The sequence below is a fragment of the Pelophylax lessonae genome (genome assembly GCF_965119305.1).
Source record: "Pelophylax lessonae genome assembly, chromosome: 4".
NCBI lineage: Eukaryota > Metazoa > Chordata > Amphibia > Anura > Ranidae > Pelophylax > Pelophylax lessonae.
Window position 1 is genome coordinate 20,573,633 of NC_138771.1, and position 17,466 is coordinate 20,591,098.

At 46.2% G+C, this 17,466-nt stretch overlaps 1 protein-coding gene across 1 annotated transcript in view; it reads right to left on the reverse strand.

Annotated features, from left to right (window-relative positions):
* Positions 1–17,466, reverse strand: part of HACD3 (3-hydroxyacyl-CoA dehydratase 3) — a 69,647-nt gene that overhangs the window by 10,016 nt on the left and 42,165 nt on the right. Inside the window, exons 6-7 of the mRNA XM_082253461.1 lie at positions 16,592–16,719; positions 653–765 (exon numbers count right to left, since the gene is read on the reverse strand). Of these exons, the coding sequence (XP_082109587.1) occupies positions 653–765; positions 16,592–16,719 (241 nt within the window). The remainder of the gene's footprint in view (positions 1–652; positions 766–16,591; positions 16,720–17,466) is intronic.

Here is a 17,466-nt window from a genome sequence, read left to right on the forward strand (position 1 = left end):
CAGATGAATTCTGTTCCATGTATGGCCGTCTTATGTGTAAATGGTTCAACACCCAGAGAACAACCACAGGCTTACTTAAAAGATCAAAAAAGAAAAAGAAGAAGAAATTGCAAAACAGCTTTTCGGAAACCAGAGGATCTAGGAGGCTGCTATAGAGCAACACCATGGTGAAGAGCTGTTAACACAACTACCTTGCACCAGTAATAAGATGCTCCAGCACAGTTGGGGTTCATATTTAAAAGCCTTTCTTTTAAGGTTCATTTAACCTTGGCTCAGTGTTCCCAGGGAAGAGTCTTTCAAATAGACTTGGCACCCCAGATGTTTTGGAACTACATTTCCCATGATGCTAAACTACACTGCAGAGTGCATGAGCATCATGGGAAATGTAGTTCCAAAACATCTGGGGTGCCAAGGATCGCCATCACTGTTCTAGGTGATGAATGTATTAAAATGCAGACACTTCTCTCAGAACTTCAATGCACCTTGGGTGCTGCATATAATCCAAGGTCCTTTAGGTGCCGAGAAGTGTCAAAGCGTGAACAAGATTGTTGATCACTGCATCCAGGAGAGATCATCCCTCTGGAAATGTGTACACTGTACATCAGACCACCACGGCTTGAAGGAATCCTTGTATCTGGAGCCAGTGCCTTACCTGAAGACTTCAATGGTGCTCCACAGGTAGAATATGAAGAAGACAACACCTTTGCTCTGCATCTCATCCATTTGCCCAAGGATGATAAAAAGTATAAAGTTCCTGCCTAGGACCTAGGGGATAAACAAAGAGGTACAGCATGTGTGTAGGTGCCAAACAACCAGCCAATCCTTTATCTTTCAATATTATTGAATTTTTTCAATTTTCTTTTAAAATAAACCAAAGTCAAGTACAGAAGAGGATCTCTTACATAAAACGTATGTACATCATTCACAGGTGGCACAGAGGGAAGACACTGAAAGCAAACACTCCTTGTCTACATATTACCATACTGAACATGGCGTTCCAAGTTGACCAGCCAATTATTTCATTTATACAATTAAAGCGCATTTATCCTAAATTGTACATTCACAATGTTCATTCACAATTCAGCAAAATATATACTTGATGCTAAATCGCAACCCATGTCATATATGGTACCTCATTCCTATTGAAATGTAAAAGCTCAGAGAGGGGCACTGGGTGGGATTTTAGTGGTACCAAATGACCAATGAGAAAATAATAAAATGTTCACTTTAATAAAGCAGAGCTCCAACCAAAAGGAGAAGCTCCACTTGTCTGCCCCCCTCCTCGGCTGCCACATTTGACACCTGTTGGGGGTGTTGCCTGGTTTTGACAGGCGAACTGAGCCGGAAGTTCAGACATCCCCCCCCACCCCTACCCCCACAGCCAACCCCTGTGCAGTAGGAAACCGGCTGTGAAGCCTCAGGCTTCACTGACGGTTTTCCCTTAGTCAAGATGGCGGCAGCGGCTGCACTCGATAGCCGATTAAAAAATCAGCTCGGGTGAAGACACCGCAGGATTCCTGGTCAGGCAAGTGTCCTAATATTAAAAGTCAGCAGCTACAGCATTTGTAGCTGCTGACTTAATTTTGTCTGATGGAGCCTGGAGCTTCACTTTAACCTCCCTGGCGGTATTCCCGAGTGTGGCTCGGGGTTAACTTTCAGTACCAAAAGCGGTAACCCCCAAGCCACACTTGGGATTACCCCAGAACGTTACTCACCTTCCCTGCCTTCCCCCACCGTCCTCCTCACACTCGCTCCCCGCTCGGCAGGTGCCGGCACTTGCCTTCCGGTTCCCTTGCTTGTGAGCTTTGCGATGCAGGGGGGTGGAACCGGCGGTAACTTCAAAAATGTAAATACACCAAATGAGATGATACAAAGCTGTGATCCTAACAGATTACACTGTATCATCCCATTTCACCACAGGATTTCACCTGGTGACTTTCCCAGTGCTTTGTACCTGGAAAATAATGAGAGAGAACAACCATGGCATCCAAAAAGCGTTCTTTTTGCGCAAAAGCGCTTTTAGTTGAACTGGAAAACAGCGACAGCGAAACTGAGTTACTTGAAGATCTGAGCGATAGCGATTCGTGGGAAAATTGGTCATCAGGTACGGAAAGTGAGGACAGCGATGATTCTGATGTCTCTTTCTGGCACATCGCTTGTGGAATTTGGGAAGTTTATCAAATGATTCTTCAGAATTTCCAACGCAGCGATGTGCCAGAAAGACATCAGAATTGCCGTCACTTTCCGTACCTGATGACGAATTTTCCAACCAATCTCTATCGCTTAGTTCCTCAAGTAACTCCGTTTTGCTGTCACTGTTTTCCAGTTCGTCTAAAAGCGCTTTTGAACAAAAAGAACGCTTTTTGGACCCCATGGTCGTTCTCTATTTTCCAGGCACAAAGAACTGGAAAAGCACAGGCAGGGCACTGGAAAAGTCACCAGGTGAAATCCTGTGGTGAAATGGGATGATACAGTGTAATCCGTTAGGATCACAGCTTTCTATCATCTCATTTACAGTATTTCAGTGGCGGAGCTAGACTTTTAAAACAGGGGTGGCAAAGGGGTGGCAAGGTATTATTTTGGGGGGTCAATATACAAAGTGTTATTTAGTGTCAGATTTGTCCACCGCAATGTCGCAGTCCCTCTAATAATCGCTGATTGCTGCCATTACTAGTAAAAACAATTAAAAAATAAAAAGTTCCATAGTTTGTAGATGTAATAACTTTTTTGCAAACCAATCAAAATACCCTTAGGATTTTTTACAAAAAATATGTGGCAGAATACATATTAGCCTAAATTTATGAAAAGATTTGATTTTTTTCATTGGGAATGTTTTATAGCAGAAAGTAAAAAGGATTTGTTGCTAATTTTATGTTTATAGCGCAAAATATAAAAACTGCAGAGGTGATCAAATATCACCAAAAGAAAGCTCTATTTGTGGGAAAAAAATACATCAGTTGTATTTGGGTACAGCATCGCACGACCTCACAATTGTGAGTTAAAGCAATGCAGTGCCGTATCGCAGAAAATGGTCTGGTCATTAAGGGGGAGCTGAAGTAGTTAAAGGGTCAGTTTTTTCAGATAATTTTGCCCATTTAAGACTTTTTTCTGAGCGGTCAGGGGATGGTAAAAACAGGCAACTCAAAGTCTAGATCACAACTGGAACCCCTCTACATGTTATTAGCCCCATAAAAATGTGCCACTCTGCTAAAAATAATAAAAAATTGCGTGACTTTGAGGTCGCAAAAGTGAGAAAGGGGCCTTCAGTAATTAAGGTATAGTGTGCCCCCTTTCAATGCAGAGAGACCAGCGTGCCCCCTTTCAATGCACAGTGACCAGCGTACATGCCCCCTTCAATGCAGTGACCAGCGTACATGCCCCCTTCAATGCAGTGACCAGCGTACATGCCCCCTTCAATGCAGTGACCAGCGTACATGCCCCCTTCAATGCAGTGACCAGCATACCATTCCCCCAATGCAGAGATCAGCGTACATGCCCCCTTCAATGCAGAGATCAGCGTACATGCCCCCTTCAATGCAGTGACCAGTATACCATCCCCCCAATGCAGTGACCAGCATACCATGCCCCCAATGCAGTGACCAGCATACCATGCCCCCAATGCAGAGATCAGCGTACGTGCCCCCAATGCAGTGACCAGCATACCATTCCCCCAATGCAGTGACCAGCATACCATTCCCCCAATGCAGTGACCAGCATACCATTCCCCCAATGCAGTGACCAGCATACCATTCCCCCAATGCAGAGATCAGCGTACATGCCCCCTTCAATGCAGAGATCAGCGTACATGCCCCCTTCAATGCAGTGACCAGCATACCATCCCCCCAATGCAGTGACCAGCATACCATCCCCCCAATGCAGTGACCAGCATACCATCCCCCCAATGCAGTGACCAGCATACCATGCCCCCAATGCAGTGACCAGCATACCATGCCCCCAATGCAGTGACCAGCATACCATGCCCCCAATGCAGAGATCAGCGTACGTGCCCCCAATGCAGTGACCAGCATACATCCCCCCAATGCAGTGACCAGCATACCATTCCCCCAATGCAGTGACCAGCATACCATTCCCCCAATGCAGAGATAAGCGTACGTGCCCCCAATGCAGTGATCAGCATACATGCCCCCAATGCAGAGATCAGTGTGTGTGCCCCCTTACCTACCTGGAGCAGCAGCAGCGGCGGGCGGCTTCTTCTCAGTCTCAGTGACCGGCGGCGCGTCTCCACGAGTCCTTCCGCCTCCTCCTCGGCTAATGGCAAGGGGTTTGCCTTGCGGCCAATCAAGAAGCGCGTATCGGACGCGCTTCCTGATTGGCCAGGATCGGTGTGACAATAGCGAATTTTCATTCGCTATTGTCACGCAATGGGTGGGCTCGGGACGCACTGCTCTGCACCCCGGGTCCACCCTTTGCATCGCCCTATTTGAGCCTCTGGCTCTAATCAGGTGATGCAAAAAAAAAAGAAAAAATCCCATTGAACTCCATGCGTCCAGCGCCTCTGCATGCAGATTAGGAGGCCGGACGCATGGATGGGGGGGCGGCGCCCCTGCGCCCTCTGTACACCGGCCACCACTGTGGATGGATTCCAAGGATGCCCCTCCTATCCATTCACACAGGGAGACTTGCTCAAGCACTCACCTTCTTCCTCCCCCCCCTCGGGCACTCACCTTCTCCCCCCCCCCCTCGGGCACTCACCTTCTTCCCCCCCCCCCTCGGGCACTCACCTTCTTCCTCCCCCCCCTCGGGCACTCACCTTCTTCCTCCCCCCCCTTCAGGCACTCACCTTCTTCCTCCCCCCCCTCAGGCACTCACCTTCTTCCTCCCCCCCCCCTCGGGCACTCACCTTCTTCCTCCCCCCCACCTCGGGCACTCACCTTCTTCCTCCCCCCCACTCGGGCACTCACCTTCTTCCTCCCCCCCCCTCGGGCACTCACCTTCTTCCTCCCCCCCCCTCGGGCACTCACCTTCTTCCTCCCCCCCCTCTCGGGCACTCGCATTCCTCTTCCCCCCCCCCCCTCGGGCACTCGCATTCCTCTTCCCCCCCCCCCCTCCGGCACTCGCATTCCTCTTCCCCCCCCCCCCCCCCTCGGGCACTCACATTCCTCTTCCTCCACCCCCCTCGGGCAGTCGGGCACTCACATTCTTGGGGTGGAGGCGGAGCCAATGCTAGCCTAGGCGGCAAGGAGAGGAATTTCCTCCTCCTGTCATGTGACAGCAGAAGAGGTTCTCGGAGCGGAGGGGGATTTCAAATTCCTCTCCTTGCCGCCTAGGCTAGCATTGGCTCCGCCTCCACCCCCTCCGTCTTCTTCTGGCTGCAGCGCTGCTCAGCTGAGAGCCGAAGGAAGGAGCCGGAGCAAGCAATGGCATATTTGACACTCGGGGGCTACAATCCACAGGAGACCCGGGGCAGGGCTTTTTGGGGGCACACTGACACTCGGGGCTGAATTAGCAGCCCCCCCTGCCGACGCCACTGCTCCCTCATGACATGATCACGGAGAGTTGGGAGGACACAAAGTAAGACACAGGACGATTGTCCGGTCTTCCTGTCTAACTGCTCTCCTTCCGCCTTCCGCCTCCCTCCTCCCCCCGCAGCTCCCGGCCATACTGCACGGCGATCCCCTGTGTGATTCTTCCGCTGCCATGCACCCACCCAGGATTGGGGTGGCAATGACTTCTTCTGGGGTGTCAATTGCCACCCCAGCTAACCCTCTGGCTCCGCCACTGCAGTATTTACACTTTTGAATTTGCGCCAGTTCCACCCCCCTGTGTCGCAACGCTCGCAGTGAAGGGAAACGGAGACAGGTGCCGGAATTGGCTGAGCACACAGCAGGAGGACAGTGGGGGATCGCAGGGGAAGGTGAGATTTAAAATATAAAACAGATTTCTATGCAAAACAATGTACCGCTTTTAGCACAGAAATCTGGACATAATCAGCCAGGGAGTTTAATAAAGTTTAAAAGTTACCATACATCAAGAATTTATAACAACCACTGCATCAGTAATAATCTGCATCATGTGAAGTTTCATCCACCCAGATGTCTTTCAGATGGCAACTACAAAACCTCAACGCGTTTCAACTCAGTCTTCATCAGGAGGAAAATGGTACTTTACATACTTCGAGATGCATTAAAAAAAAAACAGATAGAAGGATAAATGTCCAAAAAAGAGACCCCAGATGTGAAACCAGGTAAGATACAATGGAGAAAAGGCCCAATTGACTCCTCAATGGTAATAGGGAGTGATAACCTTGTACAAATAGGTGACAAAATCCAGGCATCCAAGGATCGTTTCAGTGGTAACAAACAGACCAACAGCAGGAACTTCCCTTATATCTTACCTGGTTTTACATCTGGGGTCTCTCTTGGACATGCATTTCTCTCTTTTTATTAACGCACCTGGAAGTATGTAATATACCATTTTCCTCCTGATGAAGACTGAGTTGAAACATTTTGAGTTTTTTTAGTTGCCATCTGATAAGACATCTGGGTTAATGGAACGTCACATGATGCAGGTCATCACTGATGCATTCATTTTCTAGATTCTTGATGTATGGTAACTTTTAGGCCCCTTTCACACTTGTGCGACTTTGGACTGCAAAGTCACATGACAAGTCATACCCCATGATTTCCAATGAGTACCATTCATATCTGTGCGACTTCAAAGTAGTCCCTGAACTACTTTGTTCCAACCTTAATGCGACTCAAGGTCCATAGACCTCAAAATTACACAGGCATTGCTTCAAGTCGCGGCAAAGTTGCGCGACTTTCAGCTCGCACAAGTGCGAAAGAGGCCTTAAACTTTGTTAATAAAGTGAACATTTTGTATTATTTTCTCATTGGTCATTTGGTACCGCTAAAGTCCCACCTGGTTTTCCTCTTTGAGCATTTACATCAGAAGTCTGCAAAGTTGATACTGGCAAAAATTACAATATTTGTTTATTCAGTACCATCCAATTCTAACATACTTTCATTTAGACTTTGTGCCTTTAACTTATCTCTTCATCCTTTTCTGGATCAAAGTACAAAATGACCTGGAAAAAGTACAACACGTGAATTCAGAGTTTCCCGCATGGATTTTTCTTTTGCCCTAATAGGCTAAGGCAGGCCATAATTGATGAGATGAAAAAAGAAAAAAAAAAAGAAAGGAAAATTGCTTGATTCCCCCATCAACGCTGACAGTATTGATGGGGGAATCAAGCGATTATTTTTTTATTTTATTAATTTTTTTTAACCACTTGCCGACTGCTCATAGTATATTTACTGCGGCAGTCGGCCCCGGCCAGGCAGAGTGACGTAGGTCTACGTCGCTCGCCTGTCACTCCTTCTAGAGCCAATAGCGGGCGGGCGCGCGCCCGCTGAGGCGCGCGCCCGCCTCGGCTCGTTCACGGAGGAGTGCGGGAGTGTGACTAGCGGACCCGATGTCCGCCGGTCACACTACGATCGCCGGTACAGCGGGAGAAAGACAGAGCGGCTTATGTAAAACAAGCCGCCTGTCAGTTCTCCCTGTATAAAAGTGAAGATCAGACAGTTCTACTATGTAGAACTGTTGACCTTTGTTTTTACAATAGTAGACCTGTCCCTGCACAGTTAGAATCACGCCCCTAGGACACACTTAACCCCTCCCTGTCCAATACTGTTAACCCCTTCCCTGCCAGTGTCATTTTTGCAGTAACAGTGCATATATATAGCACTGATTACTGCAGTAATGTCACTGGTACCCCCAAAAGTGTCAAAAATGTCAGTCAAGGGTCCGATCTGTCCGCCGCAATGTCGCAGTACCGCAAAAAAAAAAAAAAAATCGCAGATCGCCGCCATTACTCGTTAAAAAAAAAAACACCAAAAATGACAAAAATCTTTCCCTTTGTTAGTAAACGGGATAACTTTTGCGCAAACCAATCAAAATACGCTTTTTGCGATTTTTTTTACCAAACATAGGTAGCGTAAAACAAATTGGCCGAAAATGTTAAAAAATTTAGATTTTTACATTTTTTTTGGGGGGGAATTTCATATAAAAAAAAGTGAAAAATATTGTTGTTTTTGCAAAAATTACGCTATTTTTTTGTTTATAGCGCGTGATCAAAAAATTGCACAGGTGATCAAATACCACCAAAAGAAAGCTCTGTTTGTGGGAAAAAAAGGACGTGAAATTCGTTTAGGCACAGCGTCGCACGACCGCGCAATTGTCCGTTAAAGTCACGCAGTAAAAAATCGCAAAAAACCCCCTGGTCTTTTAGCAGGAAAATCCTCCGGTGGTAAAGTGGTTAATTGCATCATCTATAACTTGCCTTAGCCTGTTAGGTGAAGCTATTGTGTTCTCCTGGTGGGTGGGGGTTGGGTTCGTAGGGAGCCGCCTATGGAGCAGGCTTTAGCCACTGGCAATAAATGCATGTTAAAAAAATAAAAAACAGACATGCTAGTTGTACCAAAGTCGATTGATAGATTGACCTGGGTTTAATGAGCCTGCTCCTCTGGTTTGAATCTCAGCCGGCCCCTGCTAAAACCAGCCGGGATTCGATCCGTCTATGGCCGGCTTAGCTGCAGCTGCCAGCCAGAAATCATCTTTTACTGGTCTGTTGTAAAGGCAGAAGGTGCATTCTATGAATTAAGATAAAAAAAAACCTGTGTGCAGCAGCCTCCATAATACTTACCTGAGCCCCATCTCTATCCAACGATGTCCACGAGTACCTCGGCTGTCAAGGACTCTCCCTCCTGATTGGCTGTGCCATTGGCTCCCGCTGCTGTCAAAGTCAGTTAGCTAATCAGGAGAGAGAGGGGACAGGGCCGAACAGCAGCTCTGTGTCTGAATGGATACACAGGGCTGCAGCTCGGCTACCCCCATAGCAAGCTTCTTACTGTGGGGGCACTCAAAAGAAGGGAGGGGCCAGGAGCAACGAAGAGAGACCTGAGAAGCGGAGGATCCGGGCTGCTCTGTGCAAAACCAACTGCACAGAGGAGGGAAGAATAAGACGTTTGTTATTTAAACCAAAAAAACCACAAGACTTCACAAACACTTTAGGCTGCGTTCACATGTGGGCGTAGCGGATCACGGGCAGAATCACAGCGATTCTGCCCGCGATCCGGAATCATTGCAAATCGCGGGACGCCTGTGCGATGCCCGTGATTTGCAATGGCACCCCAAACGCTGTGCGATGTTGCCACGATTTCCGCCTGCCGAATCGCGGTAACATCGCGCAAACAGAATCGCGGGACGCATGACGCACAAAAGAAGCTCCTGTACCTTTTTGTGGATCTGTTTGTGTGATGTTACCGCGATTCGGGAGGGAGGAAATCGCGGCAACATCGCACAGCGTTTGGGGTGCCATTGCAAATCACGGGCATCGCACAGGCGTCCAGCGATTTGCAATGATTCCGGATCGTGGTCAGAATCGCGGTGATTCTGCCCATGATCCGCTACGCCCACATGTGAACGTAGCCTTTCAGTCTCTCTCCCTCTTCGAAACTCTCTACAGCCCCATCTAACCAGGGAAGAAGGATCCTTCTTTGAAGCATTCAGTTGTTGAAATTTCTGCTTCAACAGACTTTCCAGCATACAAAAAAACATTGTAATGTACATTCCCTTTCCTTAAAGCGGAGTTCCACCCTGGAATTTTTTTTTTTTTTTTTATTAAAAATACCCCCGGGACAGTCAGGGCTAGTGCATTCCACAATGGATAGCCTCAGAACTGTCCCGGGTTGCACTTACCTGTTAGGACAAATGCTTACCTTGAAAACGTATTGTCCAGCGCTGCCATCTCAGATGTGGGCAGCTTGAAGCCAGCGCAATCCTCTTTGGCGCCCTCTTCCGCCTTCTTCGGTTCCACGATGCCCTGCGCCGGCCCCGCCGTCACTTCCGGGGCGCGCGCGTCATCCCTCCACAGCTTCTGGGCATGCCCAGAAGCTGTTTAGAAGGGGATGACGCGCGCGCCCCGGAACTGACGTCGGGGCCGGTGCAGGCGCAATGATTCCTGGGAGCTATGACGTTCAGCTCCCAGGAATCATTGCAGAGCCAGGAAGTGACGACGGGCCGCGGCCGAGGAAGGAGGAAGAAGGAAGTAAGGTAAGTATATTTTCTTCGCTACGAGGTAAGTAAAAAAAAAAATAAATGCGATTAGCCATTTGTTTTTCAGGTGACCCGGAGCGAGAAGATGGAGGCAAGTATAAAAATAGGGTGGAACTCCACTTTAAAGCGGAGTTCCAGCCTCAAAATCGACAAAATCGATTTTGGGCCATCCGCTTGCTATAGGTCACCTGGAAAAACAAATGGATAATTACGATTTTTTTTTTTGTTTACTTACCTTGTTATTGAAGAAAATATACTCCACTTCCTCCCTCTGCGGCCGCGGCCCGCGCCGTCACTTCCTCCTTGCATTGATTCCTGGGAGCTGAACGTCATCGCTCCCAGGAGTCAATGCGCCTGCACCGGCCCCGCTCGTCACTTCCGGTGCGGAGGAGTCATTCCCTGCTAAACAGCTTCTGGGGATGACGCGCCCGCACCGGAAGTGACGAGTGGGGCCGGTGCAGGCTCATTCTGGGAGAAGAGGACACAGAAGAGGACGCTCTGGCTTCAGCTGCCCACACCTGAGATGGCAGCGCTGGAGAAGAGCTTTTCAAGGTAATTATTTCTTCTAAAAGGTAAGTGCGACCCGGGACAGTACAGAGGCTATCCATTGTGGAATGTACTAGCCCTGACTGTCCCGGGGGTATTTTTATCTAAATTTCACCCCCGAGGCCGGAACTCCGCTTTAAACTGCCTCCTTGCTAACAAGCAGGGATAAAAACAACCATTCTTCTGATTATTTGCCCTCTGCATTGTAAATATATGGGACAAACATGGTTTTGAAGGGATTTTTTGCACCATAGGGAAACTTAAATCACAAATAGGCACATCCTCATATCTATAATATAGTACATTTAGTGTAAGAGATGGTACCTATAGGTGTCTGCAAATGCATTTAGCCAACACTAACCAAACTGAAGCAACAAGCCTGGTTATGGTATTCCTAGGGAAGTACAACACACAGCTCTTCACTGCTATGGCACTTTGTGAGCATTGTGGTCTGCCCAACCGCTTGCCTCATGACAATTACGAAATGTTTGCATGACTTCCTGATGGTTATCATCCACATTGCAGATTATCACACATTTCTGTGAGATGGACCATGCAAATCATTCAAATCCTATATGGTCTTGTGTATGTGGCTCAAAATATCCATCATTACCATCAAGACCAGGCACAGCGACCCAATCTACAAGTTTCTAGAAATACAAATCATGCCTAAAGTGTATTTTGACTTTTCCCGAGAAATTGGAATAACACCTTCTTTAAATACATTTGTCCCATGTCCCCATTCACATGGCATAAAAAAAAAATATATATATATATTCTTCAAAATAAGATGAAGTTTGCAATATCTTTTAGTTCTTTAACCACATAACAACCGCTCACATTGCTGCTACTGCGGCAATGTGGCTCGTTATCGTCCAGCGACGTAGACCTACATCGCTGGACTCCTCCCCTTGTGGGCGGTGCGCGTGCGCCGCCAGAAGCTCGCTCCCGCTGTGACTGAATACCAGGGGTGTAGGGCCAGGGGAGGAGCAGCGGCAATCGCCGCCGCTCTTCCCCGATTGTCGGGGAATCGAGTGTGGAAATCCACCTGCTTATGTAAACAGAGCGGGCGGATCTCCTAAGTGACAGGCAGGGTCAGATTGCAGGGTTCAGCATAGCTGAACATGCGATCTGTCCCTGTGTCACTCAGTCCCCTCCCCCCACACACGTCAGTAAGCACCAGGCATACATTAACCCCTCCCTCTCCAATAAAATTAACCCCTTCCCTGCCAGTGTCATTTTTACAGTAACAGTGCATATTTATAGCACTGATTAATGCAGTAATGTCACTGGTACCCCCAAAAGTGTCAAAAATGTCACTCAAGGGTCCGATCTGTCCACCGCAATGTCGCAGTCCCGCAAAAAAAAAAAAAAAAAAAAAAAAAAAAAAACAGATCGCCGCCATTACTCGTTAAAAAAAAAAAAAATAATAAAACAACAAAAATGACAGAAATCTTTCCCTTAGTATAGTAAACGCAATAACTTTTGCGCAAACCAATCAAAATACGCTTGTTGCGATTTTTTTTACCAAAAATATGTAGCAGAAAACAAATTGGCCAAAAATGATAAAAAATTTAGATTTTTACATTTTGGGGGGGGGGGGGTTTCATATAAAAAAAAAAAGTGAAAAATATTGTTATTTTTTCAAAATTTTCGCTCTTTTTTTGTTTATAGCGCAAAAAGTAAAATCGCACAGGTGATCAAATACCAGCAAAAGAAAGCTCTATTTGTGGAAAAAAAAGGACGTAATTTTCGTTTGGGTACGGCATTGCATGACCGCGCAATTGTCAGTTAAAGTCGCACAGTGCCGAATCGCAAAAAGTGGGCCAGACGTAAGACAGCAAAATCCTCCGGTGGTAACGTGGTTAAAACCCAACTATAAGGCTTAATGTACACGGAACGTTTTAAAAAGTCCATTGAATGCTGAAATTTAAAGGATGTTTAAAACGTCCGTTGTGTCGCGTTTGCATGCCGCGTTTAGCGGCATTTAGCGGGCGTTTGTGCTGAGATCCGTTTTTAGAGGTCAAAAAATCATTCCCCTTTAAACAGTAAAAACGCAAGCGCTAAACGCGGGTGACCGCGTTCGGTCACGTTTTGTTTTGAAACGCCAGTAAGCACGTTCTGAACATCCTGAACGCAAATAATTGCTTTCCAAAAAAACGACACTGAACTCAACTGCCTCTAAATGACTGTAAACGACTCAGTGTACATGGACAGGTAAGATAACCGAGGAGGGTTCAGGGGCTTCTGAAAAAAACGCCCAACTGCTCCTAAACGTCCGTTTAAAAGTAGCAGTGTACATGAGGCCTAATAAATAAAAATACACACACAGTGTACCACAAAAGTGAGTACACCTCTCACATTTTTGTAAATATTTTATTCTATCTTTTCATGTGACAACACTGAAGAAATGACACTTTGCTACAATGTAAAGTAGTGATTGTACAGCTTGTATAACAGTGTAAATTTGCTGTCCCCTCAAAATAACTCAACACACAGCCATTAATGTCTAAACCGCTGGCAACAAAAGTGAGTACACCCCTAAGTGAAAATGTCCAAATTGGGCCCAATTCGCCATTTTCCCTCCCCGGTGTCATGTGACTCGTTAGTGTTACAAGGTCTCAGGTGAAAATGGGGAGCAGGTGTGTTAAATTTGGTGTTATCGCTCTCACTCTCTTACTGGTCACTGGAAGTTTAACATGGCACCTCATGGCAAAGAACTCTCTGAGGATCTGAAAAAAAGAATTGTTGCTCTACATAAAGATGGCCTAGGCTATAGGAAGATTGCCAAGACCCTGAAACTGAGTTGCAGCATGGTGGCAAAGACCATACAGCGGTTTAACAGGAGAGGTTCCACTCAGAACAGACCTTGCTATGGTCGACCAAAGAAGTTGAGTGCACGTGCTCAGCATCATATCCAGAGATTGTCTTTGGGAAATAGATGTATGAGTGCTGCCAGCATTGCTGCAGAGGTTGAAGGGGTGGGGGGTCAGCCTGTCAGTGCTCAGACCATACACCGCACACTGCATCAAATTGGTCTGCATGGCTGTCATCCCAGAAGGAAGCCTCTTCTAAAGATGATGCACAAGAAAGCCCGCAAACAGTTTGCTGAAGACAAGCTGACTAAGAACATGGATTACTGGAACCGTGTCCTGTGGTCTGATGAGACCAAGATAAACTTATTTGGTTCAGATGGTGTCAAGCGTGTGTGGCAGCAACCAGGTGATGAGTACAAAGACAAGTGTGTCTTCCTACAGTCAAGCATGGTGGTGGGAGTGTCATGGTCTGGGGCTGCATGAGTGCTGCCATCACTGGGGAGCTACAGTTCATTGAGGGAACCATGAATGCCAACATGTACTGTGACATACTGAAGCAGAGCCATGATCCCCTCCCTTCAGAGACTGGGCTGCAGGGCAGTATTCCAACATAACAACCCCAAACACACCTCCAAGACAACCACTGCCTTGCTAAAGAAGCTGAGGGTAAAGGTGATGGACTGGCCAAGCATGTCTCCAGACCTAAACCCTATTGAGTATCTGTGGGGCATCCTCAAACCGAAGGTGGAGGAGTGCAAGGTCTCTAACATCCACCAGCTCTGTGATATGGTCATGGAGGAGTGGAAGAGGACTCCAGTGGCAACCTGTGAAGCTCTGGTGAACTCCATGCCCAAGAGGGTTAAGGCAGCGCTGGAAAATAATGGTGGCCAGAAAATATACTGACACTTAAGGGTGCCAGCGGTTTAGACATTAATAGCTGTGTTGAGTTATTTTGAGGGGACAGCAAATTTACACTGTTATACAAGCTGTACACTCACTACTTTACATTGTAGCAAAGTGTCATTTCTTCAGTGTTGTCACATGAAAAGATAGAATGAAATATTTACAAAAATGTGAGGGGTGTACTCACTTTTGAGATTGTGTGTGTTTATATATATATTACATACTACATACACTCACATATATACACTTTACTGTATTTAGATGCTATTTTCTGAAAACTCAGCACTGAAAAAAACCTACTAAGTTATTTTTTGTTTATGAGGGGGTGGGGGCCGCGTCTACCATAATTACCAATATCTGAACTGTGCTGGCAGATATTGTTATCAGTTGTAATCTAGATTGATTATTAAAGTAGCTGTAAAGGCTTAAGTTTTTTTTTTTTTTTTAAAAGGTAAAAAAAAAAACTCAGTGTGCAGTAGCCCTCCCCCCAATACTTACCTGAGCCCCATCTCGATTCAGCAGTGTACACAAGAGCCTTGGCTCTCCTGGGTCTCTTCCTCCTTATTGGCTGAGACAGCAGCAGGAGCCGTTGGCTCCCACAACTGTCAATCACAGCTAGTGAGCCAATGAGCAGAGAGCAGGGCTGAACTCCGCATGTTAATGGACACACAGAGCAGCGGCTCAGGGGCAAGACTGCTTGGGTGCCCCATAGTAAGCTGCTTGCTTCAGGGGCACACAGGAGGGAGGGGCCAGGAGCGCCGGAGGAGGACCAAAGGAGGATCGGGGTTGTTCTGTGCAAAACCAGCTGCACAGAACAGGGAAGTATAACATGTTTGTTATTTAAAAAAAATATTATATAAAAAAAAAAAAGTCTGCCTTTAACCACTTGCCAACCGCTCACTCGAGCTCTACTGCCACAAAGAGTTCCCGTCCAGCGATGTAGACCTACGTCGCTGGACTCCTCACCTTGTGGGCGGCGCACGCGCGCCGCCGGAGGCTCGCTCCCGCTGTATTCAGTCACAGCGGGAGTCAGGCCAGGGGAGGAGCGGCGGTAATCACCGCCCTCTTCCCCGATCGTCGGGGAATCGAGTTTTGAGATCCGCCTGCTTGTGTAAACAAAGCGGGCGGATCTCCTAAGTCAGTGGTCCTCAGGGCCCACTAACAGGCCAGGTTTGCAAGAAAACTGAAATACATCACAGGTGATATCATTTGCTGCTCAGTGATTGCAGTACTCTAGTCTGCATTTCCCCAAGGTAATACTTAAAATCTGGCCTGTTAGTGGGCCCAGAGGACCGGAGTTGAGGACCACTGTCCTAAGTAACAAACAGTGACAGATTGCAGGGTTCAGCATAGCTGAACATGCGATCTGTCCCTGTGTCACTCAGTCACCTCCCCCCACACACGTTAGTAAGCACCAGGCATACATTAACCCCTCCCTCTCCAATAAAAATTAACCCCTTCCCTGCCAGTGTCATTTTTACAGTAACAGTGCATATTTATAGCACTGATTACTGTTGTAATGTCACTGGTCACCCCAAAAGTGTAAAAAATGTCAGTCAAGGGTCGGATCTGTCCGCCGCAATGTCGCAGTCCCGCAAAAAAAAAAAAAAAAAAAACACACCAAAAATGACAGAAATCTTTCCCTTAGTTAGTAAACGCAATAACTTTTGCGCAAACCAATCAAAATACGCTTATTGTGATTATTTTTAACCAAACCAAATTTTTAAAAAAAATTTCGATTTTTACATTTTTTTGGGGGGAATTTCATATAAAAAAATGTGAAAAATATTGTTATTTTTTCAAAATTTACGCTCTTTTTTTGTTTATAGCGCAAAAAGTAAAAATCGCAGTGGTGATCAAATACCACCAAAAGAAAGCTCTGTTTGTGGGAAAAAAAGGACGTCAATTTCGTTTGGGTACAGCGTCCCACGACCGCGCAATTGTCAGATAAAGTCGCACAGCACCGAATCGCAAAAAGTGGCCTGGACGTAAGACAGCAAAATCCTTTGGTGGTAAAGTGGTTAATATCACTTGAAGTTATTCTGTGTTAACAGGAACATGCAACAAATAATAGGCGTTATCCCAATATGGCTGAAAAAGTGGAATTGCACTTTAGCTGATTTTAAGTCACAAAATGTTGTATTGAATAGACAGAACATGGAGACATGAATGCGTTTTTTTAGGTAGTGTAGATTATTTGCATGCTAATAATCACTGGCTGCTCAGATCACTGCTGAGATTATTAATACCTGGATCACTGCTGGCACGACTCCGGTTTTCACCAATCCTATTAAAGGATTTACAATCTCCAAAACAGCCAAGGTCTGGCAGAAATACATCATATCAGACATGGTGTGAAATGTGTCATAGAAGGAATCTGCAAACAGAGAAACATAGAGCCGTTATTGACTGTGAGCACAGCGCTGGGGCTGAGTGATAAATGTCAGACATAGCAGCTTTTAAAAAGGAACCATGAAAGTTAAATAAATAGAATAAAAAAAGTGTCAAAACAATGATGCTATATACCAATAATTAAATAAATACCAATGTACATACAGATTTTTTCACAAAAAAGTGCTTGGTGATTTCAGTGCAATCCCAGATACTATAAATGTAAAGTGCTGTATGTACATTGGTATTTACAGTAAAACCTTGGATTGCGAGCATAATTCGTTCCAGAAACATGCTTGTAATCCAAAGCACTCTTATATCAAAGCGAATTTCCCCATAAGAAATAATGGAAACTCAGATGATTTGTTCCACAACCATTTATTCATAAGTCCTTCAGTTTATAGCCCATATAAAAAGATTATAGCATTGCTATAGGTTGTGTAACCATAAAATGTCCATCCACAAATAGCCGCTTCCACAAGGGGATTAGAAGCAAAATCCAGCAGGAGCTACAGGGTATAAAAGAGAAGAGAGGTGCCTCTAAGTGTAGCAATATGGGGACATTTAATAAAGGTACAACATTTAGCAACTCACATGGTTAATGAATAAAACAGGCACATCTAAGTATGCAGGCATCCGGAGTAAAGCTGTCCACATAGACCATCTTCTGCACCGGCACCTGCATGGCGGTGCAGAGGATGGTCTATGTGGACAGCTTTAGCCTGGATGCCTG